The sequence below is a fragment of the Camelina sativa genome, chromosome 17 (genome assembly GCF_030686135.1).
Source record: "Camelina sativa cultivar CO46 ecotype springtype chromosome 17, ASM3068613v1".
Taxonomy (NCBI): Eukaryota; Viridiplantae; Streptophyta; class Magnoliopsida; order Brassicales; family Brassicaceae; genus Camelina; species Camelina sativa.
The window spans coordinates 25,376,102-25,390,483 of NC_141896.1; the positions used below are offsets into that span (position 1 = coordinate 25,376,102).

Here is a 14,382-nt window from a genome sequence, read left to right on the forward strand (position 1 = left end):
GACCATGGTATGGGGTTCTTTTGTAATCTTTGAAACAATGGTTGAATAGTTTTTCGTAGATTAGGTAGAAAATCAGATATGTAGTTTAGGCAACCTAAAAATCTTTGTAATTGTGATTTTTCTTTTATTTCATCTGGAAATTTATTTGCAAATTCTATAGATCTAGATATAGGTGTTATAGTACCTTGATATATGTTGTGGCCTAGAAAACGTATTTTTGTTTGAAATATTTGCATCTTTTTTGCGGATACTACTAGTCCATGCTTTTTAACAATGTTTAAAAAGGTGTATAGATGTTTAAAGTGTTGGTCGATGGATTTTGAATATATTAACACATCATCTATGTATACAATAGAGAAGGTGGAGTAAGGGTTAAATATTTCGTTCATTATATTTTGAAATTCGGATGGTGCGTTTTTTAAACCGAAAGGCATAACATTCCATTCGTAATGCCCAAAAGGCACTGTGAATGCTGTTTTATATTTATCCTTCTCGGCAATTTGTATTTGCCAAAATCCACTTTTCATGTCAAATTTAGAGAATATACAGGCGTCATATAATCGTTTTAATAGATCTCTTTTGTTTGGTATTGGGTATCTTATCCATTGTATTACATTGTTTAAGGGTTTATAGTTGATTACTAAGCGTGGTACTCCTCTTTCTTTTTCAGCTTGGTTGTTAACATAAAATGCTGAACAACTCCAAGGAGATTTAGATTTTCTTATTAAGTTCTTATCTAGTAATTCTTGTATTTCTTTTTTGCAATATTCTAAAAGTTCTTGATTCATTTGAATAGGTCTAGCTTTAGTTGGAATATTTTTTTCGTTAAAATCTTTTTCGTAGGGTATTTCAACAATATGTTTTTTTCTTTCCCAAAAGGCATTTGGGAGTTCAGAACATATTTGGTGTAGTAGTTCAACTTCTAAAGTTTTTATTTTATTTGTCACTTGTGGATCACTTAGTTGTTGTTCTATATGTTGGTATTTTATTTCTTGTTGTAAATATTGTATATGTTTTTGTTTCCCGTCTATTAAATTTATAGATTTTTCTATTGTTGAATTTTGTAAGGCTAAGATTTCTTTTGTTTTCATTGGGGATAGAAATTCAAACATTATTTTCTCTCCTACAATTTTTGTGGTAATCCCTAGTTCTGTAACTTTAAACGGATAAATTTGTGTAAAAAATGGTGTTCCTAGTATAACTTCTTGGCTTAAGTTTTTTACAAGGATAAATTGAGTTTTAAAACAATAATTTTTGTTACAGATTTTTGCTTTAGGTAATTTGTAGTTGACCTTCAAACTACTTCCGTTTGCACCACTAAGTTTTTCATATGTTTTTTCATAGAATTTTGTAGGAACTATTCCTTCTCTAATACAATTATAGTCAGCTCCTGTATCTAGAAGTGCTATTGTTTCTAGTTTAAAATCATACCCTATGTGTATTGTGATTTTTGTATACCATTTTTGATAGTTTATTTTGTTTATTATCTGGATATATTCTTCTTCTTCTTTTGTTTGTTTATGGTTTTCAGGGTTGCTTGTGGAGGGTTTGTCCATTGTTGTGGGTGGAGATTCATGGACTTTTGGTTCTATAAGGGCTAATCTAGCGTCTACTTGCAATTGATGAAGTTGATGTTGGTGAACTATTTGTTGTAATTCTTTTATTTGTGTTTTTAAATTTTTAACTTCTCCTTGTAATTCACCAGTGGTTACTTGTTTAAAAAGTGTTGGAGAGGGATATTTTTCTATTATTTTGTTAAGACTAAAAGGTTGTGGAGTTAATAATTGATTTTCTCGTTGCACTAAATCTTTTAATTTTAATAAATATTCCTTTTTGGTTTCGTGATCATCTATTTTATCTATAATATCTATTAAAAATTGTTTGTCAATGTCTTTTGTAATTACGTTTATTGTTTTACAATTGCATATGCCATCTGAGATATTTTCAGAATTTTGAGAGGATGTATCACTTTCATCTTCTATTATGTCTAGAGAAGGGTCGCTACTGAGTTCTTCTGAATTTTCAGTTTCTGAAAGAAGTAATTTTTCTAATTTTTCTTTAATGTCTTGTTGATCGTGAAATATTTCATTGATTTTTCTTTTCATTTTACAATCTGTAGATTTATGTCCTGGCCGTTTACAGTTCCAGCATATAATTCTTTCTTTTTTAGATGGTTCTCTGGGATTTTTGTTTTTTGTATAGTATGAGTTAAAAAATTTCTTTGTAAATCTTTTACTTTTATTATAAGGTTGTGGATAAAAAGTTTTATTTTGTTTGCGTAGTTTTCTTCTTTCTCTAGAAGGTGGAGTGAGACGATTGTAACCATATTGTTCACAAAATGAACCCATAGTTTCTGCAAATTTAAATTTGTTACTTTGCTTTTTATCTTTGTGTTCTTGACATATTTGTAGACCTTCCTTTTTAATAAAGGCAAACAATTGACCATAGGTTATGGTATCCCATGGGATTGGTTGTCCTCCAGAATAATCTTTTAGTTTATTAATTAATCGTTCTGCGAAAAATGATGGTAATCCTGCGATGAACCGTTCTTTCCAGAAGGGTTGGTTGCAGTCGTGTCTTTGAAATATGTTGGTTACAAATATATCTTTATACCATTTAAAGTCCCCTAGTGTTGGACATCTAAGATTTGTTAAAATAAGTTTTTTACTTGTTAGTTCTTCCGAAGGGTTTCCTACAAAGTGCATGGTCATGGTGTGGAGTAATACTTCTACAGCATTTTGAACTTGGTCTTCTTCATAAAAACCATCTTCTCCTTCTACTCTTCTAGTTTCAGTATGGTTTAGAATAGAATTTTGAGTTTCTACGCCTAAAGCATTATCCCACCAAAATTTCAGGGCTCCATTGAAGCCCGAGATTAGCATGACACATGCTTGGTGGTCTGACATTCCTTTAGCTTTATAGGATAGGGTTGCCATCCCCATTTCTTGAAATAAATTCATCATTTCATATTCGGATCTACCATCTATATTCCATTCATATATGCCTTCTCCGTTGTAAAAGTTCGTTGAGGGAAATTTATGATGTTCTTCAAATAATAAGTCGGGTGGTGAGTGCCTTGGATAATATGGTTTTTTGGATGGTTGAAAGTTTCTTTTTATTCTATTTATTTCTATATCGGTTTCAGATCGAATGTTTTCGTCAATATTATTTATCCCCTTGGCTTTATCTAGTCTATCCAGTCTAGTTGAAATTGATTTTAAAATTTCATTTTCAGGAAATTTAATGGATTTTGTTAATGGTTTGAAGAGAGGTGGTGAGATTGCAGTAAAGGGTGAAGATAACGGCTGAGAGTTTGTTGTTATGTTTTTTTCGTCCTTTTCTAGTTTGTTATCAAGATTATCTATTTGTCGTGAAATAGTATGTAATATTTGACTTTGATAATTATTTTGTTCATATACTATCTTAATGTCTGCCATATATATTGAATCTTTATCATCTCGGTTTGCCCCGGTTCTAAAAGGTGTAGCGATTACTTGTCTTTGGGGAGTGTGAATTTTGATGTCTTTCAAAGGTGGATGAACTGATTTGTGTATTTCTCCGTTAGTCATTTCCCATGTGTGGTACAATGTGGAACTAGTGTTTATTGATTCATTTTTATATGGGTAGCATATGTTATTTTCTAAAGCATATGTTTCAAACCATGTGAAAAATGGAATATTTACTTCTATATTTTCCATGTAGTTATACCATATTTCTCTAAAAGTTGTAAGTTTTTCTTTATTAAAAGCTTGAAAGTACCATTTTCTTTTATCCTTGTTTTTATCTGATAAGAATTCTTCTTTAAGGTAATCTTTGTCTATTGTAAATGTTTTTATGATAACATTTATTGATTTAAAATCTGAAGTTGTTGGGGAAGTAGGAAAGTTAGACGATCCCACTTCTGACTGTTGAACTGGTTCAGCTATTGGTGCTTGAAAAATAATAGGTTTTTTCCCTTGGCTTTTTGTTAAAATTTGTTCTACACTTTCCTCTGATTCAGTGCTAGCTTGGCCAGTTCTGTACTCAGAGAAAGATGAACGTGGGTGGAATGAACTAAATTTTAATGATGGTGGATCTCTGAAAGAACCGAAGTTTAATAATATTTTTCCATCATATTGTTCTGTTATACTCGTAATAGTTCTTTGTTCAAAATTTCTTGGTGGTTGAGTAATATTAATTTTCCATTGATCAGGAATTGTAATTTCTGTCCATTTTAATTGTTTAGGTGTATATGTAGAGGTTGGTGTGTCTTTACCATGTGCAGCCAATATTGTTGTTTCGCCTTTATCATCTTGCAATAAACATCGTGGGTTGAACTCAGATGTAGATTGCTTAAAGTAAATACGATACAACAACAAATAGCCATGTCTTTCTTGCTGAAATTTAATTTCAGGCAAGTGTACGTTTAAAACTAAAGTATTAAATATTGTAGGGTCATGTAAGCTTACTTGAAAATTTGGTGCACAATTAAAATATATAGCTCCGTTGCATAAATTTGATTGTACTGCCCCTAATAAGGAGTCTTCAAATTTTAAAAGTGTTTTATCTCATTAAAGGTTCCATAGCTTTTTTTATTTATTTTTATGTAATGTTTTTTATCAACTTTACACGTCGACCCACTCTATAAATATACATGTGCGATCGATTGATGGCTTACCAACGGACTCACTGCCTTCTGGTCTTACGGCCTGGAACACCTACGCTATCAACGCTCCCGACAAGGTTCTGGTAGGTTGGTTTTTAACACTAGGCTTAGGTTTATAATAAACATGTCGTCTACGGTTAGGAAGTTGTTTAAGTCTAAGCATGCATCATCTTCTACATCTCAAAAAACAATTAATTCAAGAGAAATTATGTCAAAAATCACAACCTTTAATCAAGAAATATCAAAAGATCAACTACCGCATGTTAATCCACAAAATATATATCAAATAGGAACTTTTGATTTTAGAACTGCATATTCAATTAAAGAACATGAACAAACTTTATCATTACAAAATGAATTTGAAGAAATTAAACTACTTTCTTCTATGGCTTTAGAAAACTATAAAAGAAAAAACTTTAATTATATTCATTTTGGCCTAATACAATTAGCAATCAAACCTTTATCTAGAACAGGGATTGATTCCCCAATACTCATGTTATTAAGAGATAAAACACTTTTAAAATTTGAAGACTCCTTATTAGGGGCAGTACAATCAAATTTATGCAACGGAGCTATATATTTTAATTGTGCACCAAATTTTCAAGTAAGCTTACATGACCCTACAATATTTAATACTTTAGTTTTAAACGTACACTTGCCTGAAATTAAATTTCAGCAAGAAAGACATGGCTATTTGTTGTTGTATCGTATTTACTTTAAGCAATCTACATCTGAGTTCAACCCACGATGTTTATTGCAAGATGATAAAGGCGAAACAACAATATTGGCTGCACATGGTAAAGACACACCAACCTCTACATATACACCTAAACAATTAAAATGGACAGAAATTACAATTCCTGATCAATGGAAAATTAATATTACTCAACCACCAAGAAATTTTGAACAAAGAACTATTACGAGTATAACAGAACAATATGATGGAAAAATATTATTAAACTTCGGTTCTTTCAGAGATCCACCATCATTAAAATTTAGTTCATTCCACCCACGTTCATCTTTCTCTGAGTACAGAACTGGCCAAGCTAGCACTGAATCAGAGGAAAGTGTAGAACAAATTTTAACAAAAAGCCAAGGGAAAAAACCTATTATTTTTCAAGCACCAATAGCTGAACCAGTTCAACAGTCAGAAGTGGGATCGTCTAACTTTCCTACTTCCCCAACAACTTCAGATTTTAAATCAATAAATGTTATCATAAAAACATTTACAATAGACAAAGATTACCTTAAAGAAGAATTCTTATCAGATAAAAACAAGGATAAAAGAAAATGGTACTTTCAAGCTTTTAATAAAGAAAAACTTACAACTTTTAGAGAAATATGGTATAACTACATGGAAAATATAGAAGTAAATATTCCATTTTTCACATGGTTTGAAACATATGCTTTAGAAAATAACATATGCTACCCATATAAAAATGAATCAATAAACACTAGTTCCACATTGTACCACACATGGGAAATGACTAACGGAGAAATACACAAATCAGTTCATCCACCTTTGAAAGACATCAAAATTCACACTCCCCAAAGACAAGTAATCGCTACACCTTTTAGAACCGGGGCAAACCGAGATGATAAAGATTCAATATATATGGCAGACATTAAGATAGTATATGAACAAAATAATTATCAAAGTCAAATATTACATACTATTTCACGACAAATAGATAATCTTGATAACAAACTAGAAAAGGACGAAAAAAACATAACAACAAACTCTCAGCCGTTATCTTCACCCTTTACTGCAATCTCACCACCTCTCTTCAAACCATTAACAAAATCCATTAAATTTCCTGAAAATGAAATTTTAAAATCAATTTCAACTAGACTGGATAGACTAGATAAAGCCAAGGGGATAAATAATATTGACGAAAACATTCGATCTGAAACCGATATAGAAATAAATAGAATAAAAAGAAACTTTCAACCATCCAAAAAACCATATTATCCAAGGCACTCACCACCCGACTTATTATTTGAAGAACATCATAAATTTCCCTCAACGAACTTTTACAACGGAGAAGGCATATATGAATGGAATATAGATGGTAGATCCGAATATGAAATGATGAATTTATTTCAAGAAATGGGGATGGCAACCCTATCCTATAAAGCTAAAGGAATGTCAGACCACCAAGCATGTGTCATGCTAATCTCGGGCTTCAATGGAGCCCTGAAATTTTGGTGGGATAATGCTTTAGGCGTAGAAACTCAAAATTCTATTCTAAACCATACTGAAACTAGAAGAGTAGAAGGAGAAGATGGTTTTTATGAAGAAGACCAAGTTCAAAATGCTGTAGAAGTATTACTCCACACCATGACCATGCACTTTGTAGGAAACCCTTCGGAAGAACTAACAAGTAAAAAACTTATTTTAACAAATCTTAGATGTCCAACACTAGGGGACTTTAAATGGTATAAAGATATATTTGTAACCAACATATTTCAAAGACACGACTGCAACCAACCCTTCTGGAAAGAACGGTTCATCGCAGGATTACCATCATTTTTCGCAGAACGATTAATTAATAAACTAAAAGATTATTCTGGAGGACAACCAATCCCATGGGATACCATAACCTATGGTCAATTGTTTGCCTTTATTAAAAAGGAAGGTCTACAAATATGTCAAGAACACAAAGATAAAAAGCAAAGTAACAAATTTAAATTTGCAGAAACTATGGGTTCATTTTGTGAACAATATGGTTACAATCGTCTCACTCCACCTTCTAGAGAAAGAAGAAAACTACGCAAACAAAATAAAACTTTTTATCCACAACCTTATAATAAAAGTAAAAGATTTACAAAGAAATTTTTTAACTCATACTATACAAAAAACAAAAATCCCAGAGAACCATCTAAAAAAGAAAGAATTATATGCTGGAACTGTAAACGGCCAGGACATAAATCTACAGATTGTAAAATGAAAAGAAAAATCAATGAAATATTTCACGATCAACAAGACATTAAAGAAAAATTAGAAAAATTACTTCTTTCAGAAACTGAAAATTCAGAAGAACTCAGTAGCGACCCTTCTCTAGACATAATAGAAGATGAAAGTGATACATCCTCTCAAAATTCTGAAAATATCTCAGATGGCATATGCAATTGTAAAACAATAAACGTAATTACAAAAGACATTGACAAACAATTTTTAATAGATATTATAGATAAAATAGATGATCACGAAACCAAAAAGGAATATTTATTAAAATTAAAAGATTTAGTGCAACGAGAAAATCAATTATTAACTCCACAACCTTTTAGTCTTAACAAAATAATAGAAAAATATCCCTCTCCAACACTTTTTAAACAAGTAACCACTGGTGAATTACAAGGAGAAGTTAAAAATTTAAAAACACAAATAAAAGAATTACAACAAATAGTTCACCAACATCAACTTCATCAATTGCAAGTAGACGCTAGATTAGCCCTTATAGAACCAAAAGTCCATGAATCTCCACCCACAACAATGGACAAACCCTCCACAAGCAACCCTGAAAACCATAAACAAACAAAAGAAGAAGAAGAATATATCCAGATAATAAACAAAATAAACTATCAAAAATGGTATACAAAAATCACAATACACATAGGGTATGATTTTAAACTAGAAACAATAGCACTTCTAGATACAGGAGCTGACTATAATTGTATTAGAGAAGGAATAGTTCCTACAAAATTCTATGAAAAAACATATGAAAAACTTAGTGGTGCAAACGGAAGTAGTTTGAAGGTCAACTACAAATTACCTAAAGCAAAAATCTGTAACAAAAATTATTGTTTTAAAACTCAATTTATCCTTGTAAAAAACTTAAGCCAAGAAGTTATACTAGGAACACCATTTTTTACACAAATTTATCCGTTTAAAGTTACAGAACTAGGGATTACCACAAAAATTGTAGGAGAGAAAATAATGTTTGAATTTCTATCCCCAATGAAAACAAAAGAAATCTTAGCCTTACAAAATTCAACAATAGAAAAATCTATAAATTTAATAGACGGGAAACAAAAACATATACAATATTTACAACAAGAAATAAAATACCAACATATAGAACAACAACTAAGTGATCCACAAGTGACAAATAAAATAAAAACTTTAGAAGTTGAACTACTACACCAAATATGTTCTGAACTCCCAAATGCCTTTTGGGAAAGAAAAAAACATATTGTTGAAATACCCTACGAAAAAGATTTTAACGAAAAAAATATTCCAACTAAAGCTAGACCTATTCAAATGAATCAAGAACTTTTAGAATATTGCAAAAAAGAAATACAAGAATTACTAGATAAGAACTTAATAAGAAAATCTAAATCTCCTTGGAGTTGTTCAGCATTTTATGTTAACAACCAAGCTGAAAAAGAAAGAGGAGTACCACGCTTAGTAATCAACTATAAACCCTTAAACAATGTAATACAATGGATAAGATACCCAATACCAAACAAAAGAGATCTATTAAAACGATTATATGACGCCTGTATATTCTCTAAATTTGACATGAAAAGTGGATTTTGGCAAATACAAATTGCCGAGAAGGATAAATATAAAACAGCATTCACAGTGCCTTTTGGGCATTACGAATGGAATGTTATGCCTTTCGGTTTAAAAAACGCACCATCCGAATTTCAAAATATAATGAACGAAATATTTAACCCTTACTCCACCTTCTCTATTGTATACATAGATGATGTGTTAATATATTCAAAATCCATCGACCAACACTTTAAACATCTATACACCTTTTTAAACATTGTTAAAAAGCATGGACTAGTAGTATCCGCAAAAAAGATGCAAATATTTCAAACAAAAATACGTTTTCTAGGCCACAACATATATCAAGGTACTATAACACCTATATCTAGATCTATAGAATTTGCAAATAAATTTCCAGATGAAATAAAAGAAAAATCACAATTACAAAGATTTTTAGGTTGCCTAAACTACATATCTGATTTTCTACCTAATCTACGAAAAACTATTCAACCATTGTTTCAAAGATTACAAAAGAACCCCATACCATGGTCAAGTCTGCATACTAGTCTAGTCCAGGATATCAAGAAAAAGGTTATAACACTACCATGTCTAGTCATCCCACACCCCAATGCATTCATGATAGTAGAGACAGATGCATCAGAAATAGGTTACGGGGGGATCCTTAAACAGAAAATGCCAGAGTCAACCCAAGAGTCTATAGTTCGTTTCCACTCAGGAGTATGGCTTGGACCACAAAAGAATTACTCTACAGTTAAAAAAGAAGTTTTATCTATAGTAAACTGTATTTCTAAATTTCAAGATGATTTAATAAACAAAAAGTTTTTACTACGTGTCGATTGCAAATCGGCGAAAGAGATTTTACAAAAGGATGTTAAAAACTTAGTCTCTAAACAAATATTTGCTAGATGGCAAGCTATTTTATCTGTTTTTGATTTTGATATACAATATATAAAAGGGGAAAATAATTCTTTACCTGATTTTCTAACAAGGGAGTACTTACAGGGAAAATCTCAGGATCACCAAAATGAGTGAAACACAAAAGAAACCAATGAGTGCATCAGACTACGTCAAGAATCAACCACATTTACAAGGAAAGCAATTAACCACTAGCAACCAATTCTCTGCCTTGGCGGAATTTCCTCCTTTATCCTACGCAAAAGCCGTCAACCCCCAGCCACAAAAAATATCCAATCCATCCTCCTCACAAAAAACCATAGATCAAAAATCGTCCTACTTCCTTAAACCACAACGCCAACACCTTATTACAACCTCATTTACCAAACCAATATCCCTTAAAGATCTAACCCAATATACCAACCGCATATTTTACGAAGAAAGTCAATACCTTACCGATAACCTTACCAAAAACCGCACATTCTACGAATTCATTCTCGTAGACACCAAATCAGTAGAAATAACCCACCATACCGACAAGAATGACCCAAACCTTATTTCCTACTCCACCTGCAAAATCCTCAAAGTATGCAATCCCCAAGATCTCGGATTCATAAACCTGCACACCGCAAAAGAATTCTCCATCCCGGGGTTCCATATTCCAAGATTTACCTACATAGATTACCAGAAGGCCTTTTTCCACACCCTTTACTTACGAACCTATGATCACTCCTGGTTCCTTTCCTTTGACTTTCATTGCCCCAAGACAATACCAGGATGGTTCTACGAATGGTGGTACTGGTTTGGCCCAACCGATGACATATATCCACCCCAAATACCCAAGGTTTCACTACCCTACTACACTAAACACGAAAAACACCAACTCATCGGCCCTTTACCAAAGATAGCCTTCCACATAGATATGGGAATACCCTGGATACTATCTTGGCACTACAACCTTCTACCCTTCTTACCAGAGATGCCATATTCACTAGTCCGCGAATTCAGAATCAAATGGTGGGACAAATATAACCTCGACCGCTGCTCTTTATCCAACTTGGAGAAATGGATCCAGACACATCAACAAATAAAGCAATCCATAGCTACAGTATCCCGAGCATTACCACCTATTCAAACAAAAAATTCGCCACACAAACCACCAAGTCCTACAGAATCAACAACTTCGTCCTCCGGATCCAAGAAAAGTAAAGGCAAAGAAAAACTCAAGAAACTCCTCGAGACAATAGCTATGCAAATATCCTCCTCAGACGACGAAGATGATATAACACAAGACAACAATACGCAAGACGACGATCCATTCTAAAAAAAAAAAAAAAAAAAAAAAAAAAAAAAAAAAAAAAAAAAAAAAAAAAAAAACGTGAAAGTATCATGGTAGAGCTCTTTTATTATATCTTTAAGTTATGTGCTTGTAATATAAATACATATATATTCAGTATATAGTTTTGTAGAAGCTACCTCTTCCACCGACTCCATCAACACTCCAATTTTCAAGACAAGATGAAGACAAAAAGACAATTATGCAACAGCTCAACTATCAATACAAGACTTCAAGACCAAGAAATGAAGACTTCAGTATTATAACAAGACAAAGACTTCAATCAACAAAGGATTACTCATCTCTCGCAATGTCAAAAATAGGACACGTCGACAACAACTTACGCAACTTCACACAGCTTTGTATAAATAAGGAAGTGAGAGGAATAGGAGAGGGCAGAGTGTTTTTAGCGATCATTCACAAATTCCCTATACATCCTACTCTCCAATTTTCATAAGTTTGTTTTCAAAGTTTGTATCTTTACTCTTGTATTTTAACCAAGTTTAAATAAAGTAAGTTTAATCATCCCTCTTATCTATATTTTAAGTTAATTTGCTTATTTATACACTGGTTTTACTCTAGTTATATTACAATCTAGAAAAAATAATCTATATATTTTATCCTGGGTTTTGTTAAAGAACGTATGGTATCAGCGAAAGAGATTTTACAAAAGGATGTTAAAAACTTAGTCTCTAAACAAATATTGGCTAGGTTACTCTACAGTTAAAACATATATCATACTATAAGCCGAAATTCTTTTGGCTCTGATACCATACGTTCTTTAACAAAACCCAGGATAAAATATATAGATTATTTTTTCTAGATTGTAATATAATAGAGTAAAACCAGTGTATAAATAAGCAAATTAACTTAAAATATAGATAAGAGGGATGATTAAACTTACTTTATTTAAACTTGGTTAAAATACAAGAGTAAAGATACAAACTTTGAAAACAAACTTATGAAAATTGGAGAGTAGGATGTATAGGGAATTTGTGAATGATCGCTAAAAACACTCTGCCCTCTCCTATTCCTCTCACTTCCTTATTTATACAAAGCTGTGTGAAGTTGCGTAAGTTGTTGTCGACGTGTCCTATTTTTGACATTGCGAGAGATGAGTAATCCTTTGTTGATTGAAGTCTTTGTCTTGTTATAATACTGAAGTCTTCATTTCTTGGTCTTGAAGTCTTGTATTGATAGTTGAGCTGTTGCATAATTGTCTTTTTGTCTTCATCTTGTCTTGAAAATTGGAGTGTTGATGGAGTCGGTGGAAGAGGTAGCTTCTACAAAACTATATACTGAATATATATGTATTTATATTACAAGCACATAACTTAAAGATATAATAAAAGAGCTCTACCATGATACTTTCACGTTTTTTTTTTTTTTTTTTTTTTTTTTTTTTTTAGAATGGATCGTCGTCTTGCGTATTGTTGTCTTGTGTTATATCATCTTCGTCGTCTGAGGAGGATATTTGCATAGCTATTGTCTCGAGGAGTTTCTTGAGTTTTTCTTTGCCTTTACTTTTCTTGGATCCGGAGGACGAAGTTGTTGATTCTGTAGGACTTGGTGGTTTGTGTGGCGAATTTTTTGTTTGAATAGGTGGTAATGCTCGGGATACTGTAGCTATGGATTGCTTTATTTGTTGATGTGTCTGGATCCATTTCTCCAAGTTGGATAAAGAGCAGCGGTCGAGGTTATATTTGTCCCACCATTTGATTCTGAATTCGCGGACTAGTGAATATGGCATCTCTGGTAAGAAGGGTAGAAGGTTGTAGTGCCAAGATAGTATCCAGGGTATTCCCATATCTATGTGGAAGGCTATCTTTGGTAAAGGGCCGATGAGTTGGTGTTTTTCATGTTTAGTGTAGTAGGGTAGTGAAACCTTGGGTATTTGGGGTGGATATATGTCATCGGTTGGGCCAAACCAGTACCACCATTCGTAGAACCATCCTGGTATTGTCTTGGGGCAATGAAAGTCAAAGGAAAGGAACCAGGAGTGATCATAGGTTCGTAAGTAAAGGGTGTGGAAAAAGGCCTTCTGGTAATCTATGTAGGTAAATCTTGGAATATGGAACCCCGGGATGGAGAATTCTTTTGCGGTGTGCAGGTTTATGAATCCGAGATCTTGGGGATTGCATACTTTGAGGATTTTGCAGGTGGAGTAGGAAATAAGGTTTGGGTCATTCTTGTCGGTATGGTGGGTTATTTCTACTGATTTGGTGTCTACGAGAATGAATTCGTAGAATGTGCGGTTTTTGGTAAGGTTATCGGTAAGGTATTGACTTTCTTCGTAAAATATGCGGTTGGTATATTGGGTTAGATCTTTAAGGGATATTGGTTTGGTAAATGAGGTTGTAATAAGGTGTTGGCGTTGTGGTTTAAGGAAGTAGGACGATTTTTGATCTATGGTTTTTTGTGAGGAGGATGGATTGGATATTTTTTGTGGCTGGGGGTTGACGGCTTTTGCGTAGGATAAAGGAGGAAATTCCGCCAAGGCAGAGAATTGGTTGCTAGTGGTTAATTGCTTTCCTTGTAAATGTGGTTGATTCTTGACGTAGTCTGATGCACTCATTGGTTTCTTTTGTGTTTCACTCATTTTGGTGATCCTGAGATTTTCCCTGTAAGTACTCCCTTGTTAGAAAATCAGGTAAAGAATTATTTTCCCCTTTTATATATTGTATATCAAAATCAAAAACAGATAAAATAGCTTGCCATCTAGCAAATATTTGTTTAGAGACTAAGTTTTTAACATCCTTTTGTAAAATCTCTTTCGCCGATTTGCAATCGACACGTAGTAAAAACTTTTTGTTTATTAAATCATCTTGAAATTTAGAAATACAGTTTACTATAGATAAAACTTCTTTTTTAACTGTAGAGTAATTCTTTTGTGGTCCAAGCCATACTCCTGAGTGGAAACGAACTATAGACTCTTGGGTTGACTCTGGCATTTTCTGTTTAAGGATCCCCCCGTAACCTATTTCT

The 14,382-nt window shown here is 32.7% G+C and overlaps 4 protein-coding genes across 4 annotated transcripts in view; 2 read left to right on the forward strand and 2 right to left on the reverse strand.

The window, feature by feature from the left end:
- Nucleotides 1-4,198, reverse strand: part of LOC147924286 (uncharacterized) — a 73,499-nt gene extending 69,301 nt beyond the window's left edge. The window contains exon 1 of the mRNA XM_087496700.1: nucleotides 1,803-4,198. Coding sequence (XP_087352826.1) covers nucleotides 1,803-3,698 — 1,896 coding nt within the window. The 5' untranslated portion in view covers nucleotides 3,699-4,198. The remainder of the gene's footprint in view (nucleotides 1-1,802) is intronic.
- A 1,301-nt stretch (nucleotides 4,199-5,499) lies between these two features.
- On the forward strand, nucleotides 5,500-8,398 carry LOC147924287 (uncharacterized). The gene is made up of 2 exons (XM_087496701.1): nucleotides 5,500-7,895; nucleotides 8,381-8,398. The coding sequence occupies exons 1-2, from the start codon at nucleotides 6,000-6,002 to the stop codon at nucleotides 8,396-8,398; spliced, it is 1,914 nt and encodes a 637-aa protein (XP_087352827.1). The 5' UTR covers nucleotides 5,500-5,999.
- Nucleotides 8,399-10,191: 1,793 nt separating this feature from the next.
- LOC147924288 (uncharacterized) lies at nucleotides 10,192-11,385 on the forward strand. Its single transcript, XM_087494283.1, has one exon. The coding sequence runs from the start codon at nucleotides 10,192-10,194 to the stop codon at nucleotides 11,383-11,385; it is 1,194 nt and encodes a 397-aa protein (XP_087350409.1).
- A 1,417-nt stretch (nucleotides 11,386-12,802) lies between these two features.
- LOC147924289 (uncharacterized) lies at nucleotides 12,803-13,996 on the reverse strand. Its single transcript, XM_087494341.1, has one exon. The coding sequence runs from the start codon at nucleotides 13,994-13,996 to the stop codon at nucleotides 12,803-12,805; it is 1,194 nt and encodes a 397-aa protein (XP_087350467.1).
- Nucleotides 13,997-14,382: the final 386 nt, after the last annotated feature.

Excerpts from the sequence above, each read along its gene's own strand:
- LOC147924289 (XM_087494341.1), bottom strand. The coding sequence starts at position 13,996 with ATGAGTGAAACACAAAAGAAACCAATGAGTGCATCAGACTACGTCAAG.
- LOC147924288 (XM_087494283.1), top strand. The coding sequence starts at position 10,192 with ATGAGTGAAACACAAAAGAAACCAATGAGTGCATCAGACTACGTCAAG.
- LOC147924287 (XM_087496701.1), top strand. The coding sequence starts at position 6,000 with ATGGAAAATATAGAAGTAAATATTCCATTTTTCACATGGTTTGAAACA.